Source organism: Symsagittifera roscoffensis, chromosome 4, assembly GCF_963678635.1.
Source record: "Symsagittifera roscoffensis chromosome 4, txSymRosc1.1, whole genome shotgun sequence".
Lineage (NCBI taxonomy): Eukaryota > Metazoa > Xenacoelomorpha > Acoela > Convolutidae > Symsagittifera > Symsagittifera roscoffensis.
The window spans coordinates 30,424,881-30,444,797 of NC_087065.1; the positions used below are offsets into that span (position 1 = coordinate 30,424,881).

The window sequence follows — 19,917 nt, forward strand, 5'->3', positions numbered from 1 at the left end:
GTATATTTGTTGTGCATTTCTAAAACATTGAACATATTCAGTAGAACAAATACAGCGAATATTAATCTTCCAGCAAGTCCGCATAGACTAACGGATAAGGCGTCTGACTTCGAATCAGAAGATTGCGGGTTCGAATCCCTCTGTGGTCGACTTTTTATGATTAAATCTTGCGCGGTTTTTGAGCGGTTTTTTTCAGATAAACCGCTCAAAACCGTTCAAATCTTGCGCGGTTTTTGAGCGTTTTTTTTTTAGATAAACCGTTCAAAAACCGCTCAAACCGCTCATTTTGAAGCAAGATTTTGAGCGTAATTGTCTAAAAAAATCGCTCAAACCGCTCAAATCTTGCTTCAAATTAGGAGAAAAATCTCGACTCGGGATGCGAAGCAACACTTTTTATAACCAGTATTAATTTGCATTGTATTGCTACATCTTTTGTGTATACTGGAACCTGATCCAAACTATATTATTATTGATTGTAAATTAGATATTTTATCCCTATAAAATATTAAATACTAACCAATCACACTCCATCTAACTAACAACCCACTTATTTGTAAAGTGCTGAAATGACTTGTAATTTCAGGACCAGAGCATTCTGAATTTAACTTACAACTTAGTTGCCTTTTCCAAGAGACCGACTCGTAACAAACCAGTATACTCTAGATCTATTCAGACTAGGAGATATAAGAGTAAGGTTAAGATTGGTATAAGACTAAGAAGTTGCACGAATCTATCCGGCCGAAAATAAGATAGCGTCACGAGCAGACGGTGTAACTTATCTGAAGTTACTCTACGAGTTGGAGATCAACTCCAACTGATGTGGTGTGAACATAACTCTCGAACAAGACCTTAAGGAATCAAATAGCTTAGAACTAACCAAAAATAGATTAGACTTAGACAAACATTCACAAAAATGTGACACGATAATAATTTAATTGAAATGTCTGTATGACTCAATAGATCAGAGCCACTATTCCGAAAAATATGAGAACTACCCGGTATTGGAAACAGACCTCGAACAAGAAACGATATACGACTACAACGGAATTTCCATAAGTTTCATGGTCGTACGGCAAAAGCCAACTTTTATATTTAGATTTTTATTAGCAATGAATTTAGATTTTCATTTGCAAACATAGTATCATTGTAGAAAAGTATTCACCGATAATTACAGGCGCTAACTTATTACTGTACAATAGCGACTGATCAAAACATCACTAGTCGTTTCCCTCAATCTGCAGTAAATTTGAAAAAGATATCTAGAAAGAATGTTTATTGAAAATAAAACATAAAAATTAGCTAGTAAATACACAAATTGTCAGTATTATATAAATCATCTCTTCATCTCAGCTTCATCACCTGAACATAACAGAAAATCATAAAACCACTTACGTCATCAGAAACTAAACTTTTCTATTAATTAAACTTTAAATTATTTTAAAAGGCTTTTTCTAATTTTACTTTCACCTAAATTAAACCTTTTAAACTTAACAGATCATCAAGGCTTTCCTTGGACCTCCATTTCAATTTTATCTCAATTAAAATTTATATCTTTAAAAATATATCCTGATCATCAAGGCTTATCCTTGGATCAAATAGAACAATTTTGTTCTCCCCCTTACAAATAGCAAAGTGTCTAACGACCTCAAACGTCGATTCACTATCCAACCCTTTCTTAAGACCCAGGACTAATAGAAACTTTTCAATCACACTAACCATTCTATTTAGGATAAACAGTGAAGAACTTCGGTTATTCATCCTTCACTTGATCCCCCCTCTTAGCTGACCCAGGATAATACTTAAACTTAGTACAAATTTGTCAAAATTCAATCAAAATTCATTTGAAAAAGGAGACAGTCCATGCACAGCAGAATTTCCAGAAGTAAAAATCAAAAGACAAATTATCGACCACTATATCAAAGGAATATGTAACCTAACACAACAGTACGGAATCTATACCATAGAAATACAGACCCCAAGTAAATTTCATGCTAGATATCTACTTCAAACAGACGACATAGATATATAATTCTCAAAAGTGTTCACAGAATACATAAAAAATATACAACACCAAAATTCACAAAGAGCAAATTCAATATTTACTAATGAGGTATTTCGAATAATTGATAGCTATCTATCTATATTAGAAAAACCAGAATCCCAAGGAACTTCACCAGTTGAAACATCAAAACATACAACTGTAAACATGAAATCGCAATTTTTTCTAAATATTTAAATACAATCCGTGAAAATTTAACTAGTAACGACGTTTCACAAAACGTTAAACACGATTTACAAAAAATCTTGGCATGGTTTATCATAGATTATTTCACACATAATATTGATCTAATCTCACAAGCAAGAAAGAATTCAGACTCCAAAAATCAGCAGATGATACTGTATTAGCAGAACAATCAGATTATGTTTGGGACCCTGAATGGTCTCAGCCACTATTTTTTAACATACCAACAGATTTTTCAAGTCAAGCATTTAGCACAATTTCCATCAACAAAGATTTTTTTAAAGTATATCCACTCACAACTGATGCAACACCTTTAAACTATAATTCATTTCTACCCGATAGAACAGGAAATAATAGTTTAAACTCAACTCTCATACAACAAGAAAACCTGAATGGAACTAGGAACCTCGCACAACAAGATATCCAAACACCATCACATTTCGCAAATGAAGAAGTAGTTACAACAGTAATAACAACAACACAATAAAGTATCTCGCTGATACATCCAAATCTTCCAACTCCAAGGCCTAAAAATCCAACCTTACCACAGGTAACATTACAATCCACGTTTAAACCCTCCGGTGTACCAAAATACCCACATGTGATTTATCAACCATTTAGACCAATTACGAAACCAATACAAAATTAAAGAACAATCGCAAGAAACACTTTTGCAGAACAACAATTATAACTATGTCATAATTAATGAAACGTAATAAGTGGAAAAAAACTCGAGTTTTAAAAGTACTTTCTTCAAGGGCTGTTGGGGAAATAGAAAAAAAACATAGTGAAAATGAAGGAAAACATATTCATAGATGAAATTTGAACTCTTTGAAACTGCACAGGGATAAAAATATAAAATACGTCGCTTTTCCTTACATGTAAAAAGGTAGAAAAACCCTAGAACAGCACAACGTCTGAAAACGATTTGTTCATTATTCAATTTCATTGATGATTTTTTCGCTTATTGATAAAGTTGAAGTAATTACCGCATTAATTAAACCAATGCTTCGCAATCGGCGATGTTAATCATTCGGTCAGAAGTTTGCGCTTTGTATCTCCTTTTGTAAACATACAAACAACCTTTTCATTCACATATTTACGAAAATCACTTGAAATTACTTTTAGATGATCACACTAGACCTACAAGTAAAAATATACCAATCGAACAAATATTAACAGACATCACAACAAATTGAATACTAACTATGCCATTAATAACTAAATCACCTTAATTATGAATCAACAGACAGTGAAAGTGATACAGAAAACACACTTTTAGTCAACATGATAAAAGTTGAAAATGATTATGAAACCGTTACATACAAACAACCTTTTCATTCACATATTTACGAAAATCACTTGAAATTACTTTTAGATGATCACACTAGACCTACAAGTAAAAATATACCAATCAAACAAATAGTAAATGAAGTAACGACATCACAACAACCTGAAAAAGAACAAATACCATTAAAGTAGAAATCATATTTACCAAAATACACCAAAAAACCACCAAAAGAAAAAGTTTGGACAATCCCCTTTACCTTTAGAAAGTCCAAAAAGTAAAGAAGTTCAACCATCTAAAACTTTTTGCCCAAATACTCAAAATCATTTATTTTCACAAAGACAAAATTTTCAACAACCAACAACAAGTTAAGTAAATTTTCATGACTATCCAGGAGTTTCATAAGACCAAAGTGAAATATATCCATTTTTTCAACAGAATAAAAACATAAAGCAAAACCAAAGTAAACATAAATTACCTTATTATACACCTAATTATTTATCATCAGATGATGATGACTACTATCAACCAGATACTTTTGCACCATATACACAAGAATACCATGTAAAACCACAGAAACTGGTATTGATAACACAAAAACTACTGAATTACAATTAAATCACCTTAATTATGAATCAACAGACAGTGAAAGTGATACAGAAAAAACACACTTTTAATCAACATGATAAAAGTTGAAAATGATTATGAAACCGTTACATACAAACAACCCTTTCATTCACATATTTACGAAAATAACTTGAAATTACTTTTAGATGATCACACTAGACCTACAAGTAAAAATATACCAATCGAACAAATATCAAATGAAGTAACGTTATCACAACAACCTGAAAAATAACAATTACCATTATAGTAGAAATCACATTTACCAAAATACACCAAAAAAGCCACCAAAAGAAAAAGTTTGGACAATCCCCTTTCTTTTAGACAGTCCAAAAAGTATAGAAGTTCAACTATCTAAATCTTTTTGCCCAAATACTCAAAATCATTTATTTTCACAAAGACAAAACTTTTAACAACCAACAACAACTTCAGTAATTTTTCATGACTATCCACGAATTTCATAAGACCAAAGTGAAAATTATCCATTTTTTCAACAGAATAAAAACAAAAAGCAAAACCAAAGTAAACATGAATTACCTTATTATACACCTAATTATTTATCATCAGATGATGATGACTACTGTCAACCAGATATTTTTGCACCATACACACAAGAATATTGTGTACAACCAACTCGACCAAATCAAGCATCCCAAAATACAAATTATTACCCACAAAAATCAGCTAATACACAAACTCACTAAACATTGCAAACGCAAAACCCAACCTGTACACAACCCTATGAAACAAAACAAATGCAAAACCCTGCAAGTTCACATTCTTACCAACCAACACAAATGCAAATTGAAATCCCACTACCATATTATTTGCAACAACATGAATTCACAAAAAGTCAACTTACAATTTTTTTTTCACAAATGCCAAATGCCGCAGAATCACTACAGATGACTATGAATCCATACTTAATGGGTGGATCATCAGTACAATCAAACAAACCATTGATGATATTCACCGGTACAGATCCTGAATTTTCTGTAGAAGATTATTTAAATGCAGTCACAGCAAAATTAGTTTTGAACATAGGACCTGAACCCATAAATACACCACTTCACCAAAATTGGATACATAGACGCACAGCGTTAATACAAACCACACTTGTTGGCGCAGCTCAAAAATAGTTTTCAGTTTTACCTTTAAAGTTAAAATCAGATTGGAAAAGACTCACACAAGAATATTCAAAAACATTTGATTCAGAAAGGAACAAACAACATCAAAGAGTTGTATGCCATGAAATTCGTAGACTACCAAATGAAACGGTCAAACAACTAGCAGTAAGAATCAAAACACTAGTCCGAAAAGCATACTCACTAAACGCTCAGGGTTACAAAAACACAAAAATGACAGAATTTCTAATGATGACTCTAACACCTCAAAAAGAGAGCATCACAACCTTCCTCAATTCCAAAACGAGATTTAGATTTCAGAAAACTAGTAGATAAACTAGAACAAGCAGAAATCACTATGAAACAAGAGGAAACAGAAATCTTAAATTACAGTGTGTTAAAAATATTCAAACAACTACACTACAAATAAATAATATACATAATTCAGATACAGATTTATCCGAAAAAATCACTGAAATTCTGAATATATATATATGAGAAAAACCCAAATTTTAAAGGTAAACCGTCATTTAAAAATGATATAACTATTGCCGAAGATACGAACATAGCATTGCCGAATGCAGAAAGAAACACCAAGACAATCAAAATAAACCACAAAAGTACAACAAATCAAATAAATCATTTTATCATTATATGAAAAAAGATCAAAATTTACCTAGCAAAAACATTCACAGTAACAATAGCTCTGGAAAACCACTCCCAAATAGCTCAAATCATTCAAGAAATCAATCAACTTATAACCTTAACTACAGAGGTAGATCACCAGATCAAAGAAATTCACGAAATCCCTCACAAATAGATATAATCGATCACACAGTCAAAATACCCAGTATCGAAATAGTTATTCATGATCAAAATCAAATAGACCAAACTATTCGTTTGATACCAGTTCCCATTCACATTCTAGGAATAGACAATCTGCAAATGATAGATCAAGAAACTCATCATACAAAAGACACAGAAATTATTCCAACAATAGAAACAGAAGCTATTCAAACAATCGAAATCAACGATATAATAATCGATCACGAGATTATTGAAACAACAGATCAAATCACCAAAGATCTAATTATAACAATTATCAAAATAGATCACGAGAAAATTCCCAACATAGGAATTCAAACTATAACAATAGACAAAGAAACTACTCTCAATCACCTAATAGAAATAACACACGTTATTCAGATTCTCAAAACAAATATAGAAGTAATACACCAAAACATCAGAGACAAATAAATCAAGTACAAACATTTGAAGAAAAAAAATCAGACCCCCCTGGTATTGATAACACAGAAACTACTGAATTAGAATTAAATCACTTTAATTGTGAATCAACAGACAGTGAAAGTGATACAGAAAACACACTTTTAGTCAACATGATAAAAGTTGAAATTGAATATGAAACCGTTGCATACGAACAACCTTTTCATTCACATATTTACGAAAATCACTTGGAATTACTTCTAAATGATCACACTAGACCCAGAAGTAAAAATATACCAATCGAACAAATAGTAAATAAAGTAACGACATCACAGCGACCTGAAAAAGAACAAATACCATGTTCTAGTAGAAATCACTTTTACCAAAATATACCAAAGGAACCACCAAAAGAAAAAATTTGGACAATCCGCTTCTTTTAGAAAGTCCAAAAAATAAAGAATTTCAAACACCAGATCTTGAAATAGATTTTTTAGTAGACTCTGGAGCAGATTCAAATATCAAAAATTTTCCAACTTGGAAAGAAATCAAAACCCTACACCCGAAACTAACACAACCAGTAGACTAGCTATAGCACAAGGCTCAACCTTAACAAATTATGGAAAAATTTAACTTTTTCTTGTTCCCACTAAAACAATGGAACAAAATGAACTACTCAATAAACCATTTAAACAAATGTTCCATACGGTTTTGAAAACACAATATTATTAGAATTCCTTTCATCACAAAATACATACCAACTAATAATACATTAGATAGTAAAATTAATATAAAAGATAAATGTACAAGAATGCAAAACACCGCTTTAACATTTTTCCAAAGAATGAACAAACAACCACCAGTGTTTTCAAAGTTTTACCCCATCTATAATAAAGAAAAAAAACATCTTAAGCCACTCTCAGGTTACATTTACGAATTTATATTTAAACAAGTTCACCAGTACGACAAAAATCAAAACTGACAACATCTCTATATGTCAGACTTTGAATTTAGACCAATTTACAAATTTTTTAGCGTAACAATTTCATCCATAAAATACATGAAAAACTCAAACTCCGATTTTATTTCTCTACAATTGTATAGTTTTTCACCATACAAAATCACCCTCATTTTAGGACTCTTAGAATTTTGTGAAATTACTGCAACAACTTCCCCCACAAAAGAAGTAGCATACAGAGTAAATAATATATAACAACTACTAGATATATGTCAATCAACCATTCTCGATGAAGAACTATCAATAAATAATATAATAAGCATTGAAAAAAAGAACAAAGACTATTTTACGAAAATTCCTTATTTTAAACCAACATTCAAAATATCACACGTTACAGAACAACAAAAAAAATTCTTGACAATGTTCAATTTTCAACACTCAATTAAAACAAAATGAAGTTGAAAAATTAGTCGGTTTACTCTTAAGATATCCAACAGTTTATACAACATCTAAATTTGACGTTGGAAAAATAAACTCACCACAAATCAATCACAAATAAACCATCTACAACATTTTTCACACTATTTAGATTCTCAAAACAACCATCATGAAGTTGATTTATTAGGTACATCTACATTCAAGCCGATACCATATTCACATTGGATCGAAACAATACTCAACAAAAAATTTTAAAACAACAACTACATAAAAAGGACCCATTCCCTTTAATAGAAAAAGAAAACTTAACAGAACCAAGAAATTTATTAGGACCGTTATCAAACAATTCAAAATAAACGATAAATCAAATTTTTTTTACATACATGAGCCACTTGACACCATACCGTTATCAAAAATTGAAGTGGAAAACATTTTCCTCCCATTACAGAAAAAATCACACTAGAATTATTACAGAAATATCAAAACCTTGATCCCGCCATCAGACAACTCAAATCATAGCACAAATACAAAACTAAACCAACAAAAGCTGATACAACAATCTTAGGAAACAAAACACTCCTTAGATACTTCAGAAAATTCAATAACACCACTATAAATGAAAACACAGACATTATAGAATATCAAAAATCTGATTTTAAAGTACCATGTCTTCCTTTAAGTATGATGTTGATAGCACTCAATACTTCACACGCCTTACATACAAAAGAACATTCAGGATCAGAAAAACATATTCTAATTTTATACAAACGTTTTTTCCCCAATGCACCAATTTGGATTAAAGTATTATGCAACGATTGTATAAAATGCCAATTAAATAAACCCTGCCCAAATCAAAAACACATCGCAGAAAAACAAGATTTCAAAGTACAAAGTCTTTATTTTAATCACAGAATATAATTTGATACGAAAGGACCAATTTCACTATCCTCAGAAGGAAACTCATATATAATGGTAATTTTTGATGTATTTACACAATATGTAGCACTTAATCCACTACCCCATTGTAATGCTTACTATGCATAAACAACAATCTACGAACACTGGATAGCTAAATTCGGATTACCTGAAATACTAGTCTCAGACAATGGCACTGAATTTAATAATACTGAAATCATCACATTATGCCACTTATATAATTTTAAACACAAACCACATACATCTCATGCACTTTGGACAAAGGGATTAGTCGAAAGTATAAACCGTTCATTACAGGAATACATCAGATGTATCATTAATGGAAATGATACCCGATATACTGAATGTTCAACAGATGTAAAGTTATTTCCATTATCATATAATTCACAAATCACAACAACACTAGGAATGTCATCATATTAAATGGTATTTAACCAAAAACCACGTAAACCAATAATGTTTACAACAAACGCCCATAAAAGTGCACAAGGTTATTGTCAACCAAACGAAGATTCAATTTATTATAAATTACCACTACATACCCATGATGAAGACCACTTTCATCGTCCACAATTTTTAAGATTAGCTTCCGGCACACACACCAAATGGATTTTAAATAGAGATAAAAAACACAATGAAATCTATCAAAAAAATAACAAAAAAACTGCTACAAAGACAAAACATAAAAAACCAAATCAGTTCACGTTTTAAACCAGCAACAGATTTAAAAAGAGGAACATTTGTTTTAATTCCCAATTTTACAACACAAAAAGGAATTTCTAAAAAGCTACAACCACTCCGAAAAGGACCATATCAAATTATTGACAAAATTACTGATGTCACATACAAATTAACTGACACAAATAAAAAAGAACTACCCAAATGAATATGCACTCCGTGAATTAACACAATTATATTCTTTCGCAGGTTTAAAAATTGTTCAAAACAATTCAGATGGTGAATCGAATCATTACACTACTGAACAAATAGACCAACAAAAAAAATTAGCTCACCAAACATCCCCTAAACAGAAAACACAAACATCTCAAAAAGGAAGAAAAAACAGAAAAATGACAAAATATCCTACCACAGGATCAAAAAGAAAAATCTGAACATAGAGAATCATCACGACTCAGAAGTCAGCCACGGAAAAACTATAAAACCTTCATTTCCAAACCTAAAATATTGAAGAAAGTTGAATCGAAAAACTAAATTTCAATTTGTTTTTCATAATCTTCTTTTAATTTTTTTGAACATACACATTTTCAAAATAACATACTGAAAACAATCGAATAAGATCTAGTTCAAAATCAGCCAAAAGAAATCATCCCGAATAACCACATTATTTATAGCGACACGATTTTATTAGCCGACACATATTCACCTCTAAGCATAACTATAACTATAACTTCAAGACCTTCAGGTCAAAAAAAGCAAACCGCTACAAAATGACACTTAAAATAAATATTATCTCAAAATTACAACTCTCCCCTATCAAGCAGTACAAAGATCAACAGTATTTTCCCAACTTAGCACTCAAAAACCCTCCAAGCAAAAATATTAAATTAGCCTAAAGAACAAAAAGCACATGATCATTTAGCCTTAAGTACGAATATTTCTTGGACACCCCAATTATTCCGTAAATAAAAACAAAATTAATAAAATCTCCAGGACACCTCTAAATAACTCTCAACAACACTTGACGAAATCCAACCCACTTGTCAAAACACCAATAAATAATCCGACCGCACTCGAATTTAGCCCCCAAAAATTAAAAAAAATTCAACAAATTAAATGACTTTTTAAATGCTTCTTTCAACAACAGTCACTAAATTTAAACAAATGTTTTCAAACTTTTTCGCAAGACTTTCAAACCTTCTTAAATTTTTACAATTTTTTAAACTGATATCATAGAAACTCTATTCATCCTTTTCATAATCTTTTGCAAGCTTTTTTAAATTTTTTATTCACTCTTTGAAGTGTATATATATATATATATATATCCATTTTAACAAGCCTTGATAACTTCCTCAGGTACGATAATTTAATAACTATTTAAATGTTTCGCAATCTATTTAGTAGAACAGATGTTTTTCTATTATTTGTAATTTTTCTCACATTCTTAACATCACTCATTCTGACAAAATGTGAAATGTATAAAAAAGGCAATCTTCACATTCGCATTAGTTACCATTCTCTTGTTTCTTTTCATTGAAGAATATTGGAACAAACATAAATTTTCATCATAAAAAACAGCACTCTTCGAAATTTTTCAAAATTCCTAATCAACAACCCCCACACCAGTCCCCACCAACAACATCCTAAGAAAATCCAACAACACCCACAAGTACCCAAAATCCCCAATCATCTATACGCTTTTCTTTTCAAGAAAATCCATATACTTTTGAAGAAAGACACGCACGATTATCTGAACCATTAGAACCAGTTGTCCGCCAAGCACCTTTAAGTGAACTGCAATACGAACCAACATATAACATATACCCACATCTACAACAAGACCTTAACAGAGTAAGACACATAAGTCAAAACCAAAACACACTCGAAATAAAAAGACAAATTATACATCCAAGACGAAACAGAAATTTTCAAACTCCCAGAGTTCAATTTAATATACCTCAATCACCAACATCAAGGCCCTTAGACCTTTCTAGTAGCACACTACCAGATAAACCTCCAACTGCTTCGCAACAAAGCACTTCAAACATTCCTTCCCATTACTTAGGTTCAAAGCCCACATCAGAAAAAATTAGAGAAAATCCTTTTAATAACCCAACAACCACTGAACACCCTCCATATTGGGTGACTAACAAATACCCCCACGGTGAACCAAATTCAGTAAACAACCAAATTGACGTTTCATTCAATACAACACTATCTACATTACCCGAAACACTTTCCCTTCCTTCAACACCTTCTTTAAGCCAAAAATCACCATCAACTTTTCCTCTAAATCTTGATTCACGACATCAAGAGCAATCATCTCAGAATATACCACTACGATTAGATTGGAATACATTCGTAGCACCCCCACCATTTTTTGGTCAACATCAAGATTACACAACTGGGTCAACATCAAAGTAATCGATTACACAACTGGGCACTAAACAGATTACAATATCGACACGATGTTCACAAAGACATACAAGAACATAACATCCAAATACTACAACAAAGCAGTCTCACACTAAAATTCAAACTTACAGTAAGACTAACACACATTGTTCAACGCCCATTTCCATTAGACCCTCCTAATATAACAGCTCAACCTTTACCTCCCCCATTTATATCAACAGAAATAATATATAAATACGATAGATATACAAAAAAGACAATCGGATACATAACTTTTTATAACCCATACTCAGGGTTATCATACACAAGTATATTCTAAAGGTATTCTCTTTTCATCACCTTCTTATTCTCATTTTTCCCGATCCAAACCAAAATCCCTCTCCTCGCACAGGACCTCAGGATTTATTAGTAACACACTACGATTGTGAAGAAAACGAACAGAAAACACTACACAAATATGCTATAAATCAAGTGACACAATGTGAATCCGAACCACAAGCTATAGAAACAACAAATGTAATAGCTACACTATAATCGAAAGCCCGAGCAACAACTCTAACAGGATACAAATTTACAGCAACATTTTCCGAAAAGAAATTACATTGTTCACAAGTTTCAAACGGAAATAAAAATAGGTTGAGCCACGAATTTTTCTACGAAAGTAATATCGAAAGATTACTACATTTCAGCCCTCAAGATTATAAAATCGAGCTAAAGCGACCAAACCTAACACCAAACGAAGGCACAAACAGAAAACTTGTAAATTTTCAAGTTTTCTCAGACGTAGCACATCAAGCAGAGCTTGAAAAACATCTAGGTCACATAAGACTAGATACAAAATTCCCCGTCCATGGAGCACACGGAAGATCAACATACGATCTTCATGAAAAACAGTGGATACCACACATAGGAATAAATAATCCCTCAAATTGCAAAACAGACACAAAAAAAGGATACGCAGAGATAATATTTTTGATTGGAATATACAACTTGAAAAAGTACAACTTACACGCGAGTTAAAAGACGATACAATTCTTTACCAAGGAATTCGACTCCCTTGCAAAAATGACCAAGGATATTGCGATCCTACAACACGCACACAAGCAACCATTGTATGGTTTCCCGAAGAAACCTGTACAGTTTTTCATGAAGCAAAAATACACGCTAGAATGATTAAATTTCACCAAAAACATGTTATCGAATAAATTCCATATGAAGATGTAAGCCCTGACCAAATCAGAACTACAAATCATAAATTTAGAAACATCCACAAAATAGAAAATAAAAATAACACTATTTCAATTATACCCAGAAACAGAACTTGCATGTAAGTACTACAAGCCAATTTACAAAACACAATATTCAGAACTTCTCGTCGAATAAGAAAATGGTTTTGACGTGAATACACGAGGTTTAATCGAACATCTGATGGCCACATCTCGCTCATTTACTGACGAAAATCCCTACGTTTCAGTAAAATTTCAGAAAAACACAGGAAGAATCGGTGGAAAATTAAAACTACAAGACACAGAAAGTACACACTTACAAAAAGTATCACTTATGGACAGCACACAATTTGGCTCAATTCACTCTGACTTACATTTAGATATGAAAATAGATTACACAATAAGCATAATTTTTCAAGAAATGTCACTCTCAGAATTAGAAACACTACATCAACTATGTGAACTTGAAAGAACACAAATTCTACTGTCAATACCACTAGCAGTTCTAATAATACCATATGCAGGATATTTATTATCCAGCAATAGATCAAATTTCATTGATTATGAAGGAAACATCTTATGGTATTACACTTGTACCAAAAAAGTATCACCTTTATACGTTTTTGAACATAAACGACGTTACAAAAGAATCCCAAAACTCTACAAAAATAAAGTATATTTTGTTGATACACTTTCAAGAAGAACATATTTTTGGGATACAGCAGTCCCATGTGCATCAGAAAATAGCCACAAGGTTGTACAACTAAATCCCGATGAAGATAAATACTGCCTACTCACACCATATCTATCACTAATGCCACCACTAAAAAAGTTTTCACCCGAAAGTATTAGAACTATAACCCGAAACCCAAATATCGATTTAGAATCGATTGGCATCTATTCCAAATCCGACATACAACATCACATACGTACACAACAATTTCAAGAACTACTTACAAAAATGGACACTATACAACGACAATCAATGAATCAAAACTTACGTAAACTTTCAGAAAAAGCAAGATTTTCAAACATTTACGCACAAGATTACAGCGGATATTTTAAAGATTTTAAAGACCACAAGATATATCACCAATCAATATTTTTAGTTTTGTAAATTTCAAAAACGAATTTTTAGCCTTTCTAGGATGGCCATATTACATCTCAGAAAGATTGACTATATTATGCGCAATGTTTAATTTTATTGGATTTATTTTCTCTTTCTTAAAAAGAATTTATAACATACGCACAATCCGCACACAAGTAAATAGACAAGCAAGCGTAGCACGCATACTTTTTGCAGGATTTTTTGGAATATTTTCCACATCTTTAAATAAAATACATTTAGATGCAAAAAATGAAAGAATACAATACAAAATTATCAACTACACCAAATCACAGAATAACACAAACACATTACCTAGAGCACCACAACTACCAAGTTTAAATCGCAACCATCCACTATCAGTAGTACCACGAAATTTCAGGAACTTAGCACTAGTAAACATTGCAAATTCAAGACCAAATCATATACAAAGTCCAATTCAACACATTGTAACACAACAATTTCAAAATGACGATACATATGGAGAAATAATCAAACAACTAAATAAAACAAATTTTCAATCTCAGAACAATCATTTTTTTATCTCACGATGAGCCGACAAATTGGATTCCTTCACCGTTCAATTTCCCATCCAGCCAATCTCCCAAACCCATTTCCCATCATCCAACTTTTTGCTTTCCCGTCACTTGAATCGCCCCATAATAACACATCATCGGGCATGGATTCTGACTCTTACTCAGATATCACCGTTTTTAATACAATTTCCCAATTTAATAACTCAAACATCGAAAACCCAGACAATATTGCAAACTCCGAACCCAGCCCATCATCATTTTCTCAACCCCCTTTCGACCCATTCACTCCCAATCCAAAAATGATTCCCCCTCTACCATTTCTCATGTTTCCCAAGCAACCCCGACATACTCCCCTTTTACCAATGAACGTTCCAACAACCATTCCCCAGAAACCACGCAAATCTCATATGAACTAAATAACTTAATAACACTACAACAAAAAATACAACACCCTCACACCCTAACCATTCATCAATTATCATCAAATATAACATCATCAAACCCACCAACTCCTACACCCATTTCAGATTATACCCCTTCTTCAGCTCAATCCTCAACATCAACCCATTCATCATCCACTACTAACCGTGCATATAGAACATTCAAAAGAAAATTTCCTAACCACCCGTTTTCCTCCAATCCCGGAACAGCCGGCGATTATGTAAATCACCCTGACCACACTAATACTCCCAACTTTCTCCAAAATCCCTACCCCTCTTCCCCCAATTTACCATTAGTCATTCCAACCCTCACACTGAACAACCCCACTATGTCGATGAGCATGTACTAACCCCCACACTTCACTGGATATCATTTTTTTATTTCTCAAATCCACTTTGTGTACCACTAAATAAAACACCTCAAGACGTAGAAAAAAGAAAACTTGACCTTTTTAGACTAACTACAGCACTAACACCTAGACAATTTACACATGTAGGATATAAAAAGCTATTAAAAAATTTTCACCGCACCCCGAGTAAATGACTATTTCATCAAATATTATGACCACAATATCACCAGACCTAACCAAGATCAATTTCTCGACCGAGATAAGTTCGCTAACCCGCAACTAACTGAAAAAATTTTCATCCGAACACCCTACATCTTTACACTAAGCTACCAGATAAAAAACACGACCACATCATTTCCGAAGCTCTAATCGACATCCAAGCTTATGAATCATTTTACGATAAATTTGAAACCTTTTCACTAACCTTTCACTTCCTCACTCCAAAAGAACGAGATCTGCACTGTTCACACGACATAATGTTGATAACTAAACAAACATTTTACTTACACTTATTATAGATTCATTCAAAATCACTTTAATTTGCACACAACATCACGGCAACCCCACCATCGTTTTCAGTTTATTAATTCTAAATACACATCACCATTTTCCTAAATTTCACCTACTGCATTAAAAAAATTAGCTTCCAAGGCATCCTAAGAAATTACGACCCAATAACCCAAATGTTTGACTTCAATCACAATACTAAATATAATCACAAGCTTTTTAAGCTCATCCAGCCCACCAATTACGAGTTTTCCATTGGCACTGAAGAACTAAACATCATAAAAGCACTTGAATTGCTTTGGCTACTGCTCGAAACTAAAAACATCATTCGCATATTAGCAAAATTACTAACCACATCAGATTCAATACACGATATCTTCCCTCATGGCTTCTTCTCCGATGACTAGGTGGGTATGAACTAAATAGTTTGACACTAATAAATTCAAAACCAACTAACTATTTCTTATTAAATGTTTTTTCATTAGTCTTTAGATCATCATCATCATCTACAAACAGAAAACAGAAATAAAAAATTGCAACTTTTTTTTTTATAAATTATAAACTTTTAAAATTGCAAACTCTTTTATAAATGATAAACTTCTGTTAACAAACCGCAATAAATGATGCAGAAACATTTCTTCTCCAAAGCAGTAAGTTCATCTATAAATGTTTTCCCCGATGTACTAAATCTAAATACACGGAAAATAATTTAATACTTTCAATCCTCAAAAACAATAAATTTAATATTTTCAGCAGTAAATCTATACAATTGTTAGCAGTACTAACTTTTTCAAGAATCAATTGCACGCATATTCTATCTACGCTCGCACAGCACACAACGCGCTAGAACACACGCTTTGCGAGGCACTCCTTATTTTCGATAAGAGGTACTCAAGTGTGAGTAACTCTTTTAAAATAACTGAACTAAAAATAAGAAGCTTTTGCGATAAAAACTAATAAAAAATCATAACTAAAAAGAAGGACTAACTAAACATTCATTTATGTAAATTATATATTGCAGTAATATAGATCATACACAATCACGAAGTTGAGCAACAGGCAGCTAAGACGAACTAATGACACATAACCCACAGAACGGCTGAACACAACCGATATGCCGCTCACAACCCCAACTCAAAAGATTTGAAGTGCGACTTGACTCCGAAGCAAAGTACTTCATTGAAACAGACCAATGACCACCTCGATATTCAAAAATACATACAGATCCGAGTTACAGTGCATTCCCTCCAAACTCGAGCTTCACGCCATTCCCAATTCAGATCGAATTACAGTTCTCCACACCGATCAAGAACATATGATCATAACAAACCATTTTGAAATCAGATTGACTTTGTTGACGGTCTCGGTCATCGTTGAATGGCAAAATGATATCAACAGTTCCAGCTTCCTGGAGCTTTCTCCACCAAGAACGGAATAGAAATGATGCTCGCGAAGTACGAATGACAATCATCCATCCTCCATTACAGAAAGAAGTCAAAGGAACAAAACTCTGTAAACCCCGGATGGGTGGAACTTGATCCAAACTACATATTAATATTGGTTAAAAATTAGATATTTTATCCCTATAAAATATTAAATACTAACCAATCACACTCCATCTAACTAACAACCCACTTATTTGTAAAGAGCTGAAATAAATTGTACTTTCAGCACCAGAGCATTCTGAATTTAACTTACAATTTAGTTGCCTTTTCCAAGAGACCGACTCGTAACAGACCAGTATATTCTAGATCTTTTGAGCTTAGGGGATATAAGAGTAAGTTTAAGATTGGTCTTAGACTAAGAAATTGCACGAATCTATCCGGCCGAAAATAAGATAGCACGAAGAGCAGACGGTGTACCCTATCTGAAATTACTTTATGAGTTGGAGATCAATCCCAACTCAATACTCGAAACTTGTTATCTTGTTGCGATTAAGCTGTAAACTGATTCCAAAAATTTACTTTCTCTAAATTAACAGAAATATATATTTAAAATCTTGGCTGCCCATCTGGAGAAATTTGGATAAATGTTGTTACAAAAATTAATATATTAAAAAACTGAATAAATCTGAGTTTTGTTTCAGATTTTTAACGTTCCAGCTAGCAGCTGTAATAACTACAAAGTAATGTAACTTTTGTCTAGTAAAAGGTTTTGCATGTCATCATTGCGTGACCAAAAACCCTGTCCTGTGCCGAGGTTCAATTTAGCGCAGGGTGGCATGCAAAACTTCAAAGCCTCAAAGCTAAAACTGTTGCGCAAAGTCCAAAACTTATAAGAGTTACAATTATATCAAATAATTTTGTTAGGTTCAATTTCAAAAACGGGGCGAAAATTGTGATAGTGCAAAAAACGGTCGAAAAAATATCTGCTCAGGAAAAAATTTCAATCTCAATTATTCCTTTCTAAAAAGTCGATGTTTAAAGTTTGGATGGTGGCACAATTTTTGAAAGAAAATCCACACAAAATTTGGCAATCTATCTTGAAAAAAAGGCTTTTTCACTGGAGCTAAATCACATTTCTTTAAATGTTGTGCTTTGTTGTTGTGAATCAGCACTATACGATTCACCTATAAAACCTACAGTTTAGTTTACCGTTCATTAGGTTCAAAAATGAAGCATAATCGAAAAATTTTTCTTATCGGTCGTAAAAAGTCGCAAAACTCTTTTTTCCATTCTTTTTTTGGATCTTGCAAAGTTGCGCACAATTAGTTGGTCGCATAAAGACTCGACATACGCATTTTGAGTCGGGACGGTTGCAACATACCCATTTTGAGCCGCGAGGGTTGTGGTGTAAAAGGCGGACTTTGGCCTGGGTGCGACAATAGGGCTGAGTTTTGACAAACTGCACATGGTTAAACTTTGCAGGTATCTTACCGTGGCAAGGCCTGAAACCAGATCCTAAAAAAGAGAGATACGAGAAGATAGCAGAGAAGAAGATTTCGACACCCATCACAGTTCTATGTGCGGGACTCCCTATTGAGTTCCAGATGCTGCTGTCATACGCCAAGAACCTCACTTATTACGAGAAGCCCAATTACGCTTACTGTAGAGTACTGCTCAGGGTGCTAGCCAGGGCCGTGGGGGTTTGCTTTGACTGGCGCTACGACTGGGCATATGTGGCTCAAGGAAATAGAGGGAGGAGTTAGATGGTTCCACAAAATTCAAAAAGCTCAAAATATGTCGAAACCTTCTGAAAAAGTTAAACATAATTTCAAAAAATTTAACAAGTATACATATAAAAAGCCGTTCTGCCAAAATGCAACCAAGTTACAATAAAATATTTCAAAGTTTTGTTTGCTCAAAATGTGACTTAACTTAACTTTTCTTGGTGTCAGATGATCAGCCGACTTAAGACAAATACGTTAAGCTGTCTCGTGGCAGTAGCAATGAACTTGCTTCGGTTTAATCAGATAGTTTTATTGATCACCACGATCAGTGCATCTAATATCAAAGTTTGACAAATCTCCAATATGTTATTCTCAACCTAGTTTTTGTTACTGTTCTGCAGTTTGGATACAACTTGCTACAAAATAGAAACAATGATCGGCCAAAGATTAGTGGTTATTCTATTCTTTTCACTGTGTTTTCAAGCAATTTTGACTTTGGACAATGGCGTGGGGATCACTCCTGCAATGGGTTTCATGGACTGGGAAAGATTCAGGTACCTTTGTTTCGGACTTGTATGCTCTAACGCTACCACTTTTGTAGAAAGTTGAATAGCCTTCAAAAAACCCAACAATTTTGAGCAGCTTGGAGCACTCTAGTTGCGGATATCCCCAGACAAGAATTAAGCGCATGCTTTTAGTTTCATAGCTAAGTTTTGTACA

At 33.0% G+C, this 19,917-nt stretch overlaps 2 protein-coding genes across 2 annotated transcripts in view; both read left to right on the top strand.

Moving 5' to 3' along the window:
* LOC134844840 (casein kinase I-like) overlaps nucleotides 1–19,236 on the top strand; it is a 28,628-nt gene extending 9,392 nt beyond the window's left edge. Inside the window, exon 3 of the mRNA XM_063861657.1 lies at nucleotides 18,956–19,236. Coding sequence (XP_063717727.1) covers nucleotides 18,956–19,236 — 281 coding nt within the window. The remainder of the gene's footprint in view (nucleotides 1–18,955) is intronic.
* A 246-nt stretch (nucleotides 19,237–19,482) lies between these two features.
* LOC134843911 (alpha-N-acetylgalactosaminidase-like) overlaps nucleotides 19,483–19,917 on the top strand; it is a gene marked incomplete in the record, with an annotated part of 60,152 nt that continues 59,717 nt past the window's right edge. Inside the window, 1 exon segment of the mRNA XM_063860251.1 lies at nucleotides 19,483–19,751. Within this exon segment, the coding sequence (XP_063716321.1) occupies nucleotides 19,630–19,751 (122 nt within the window).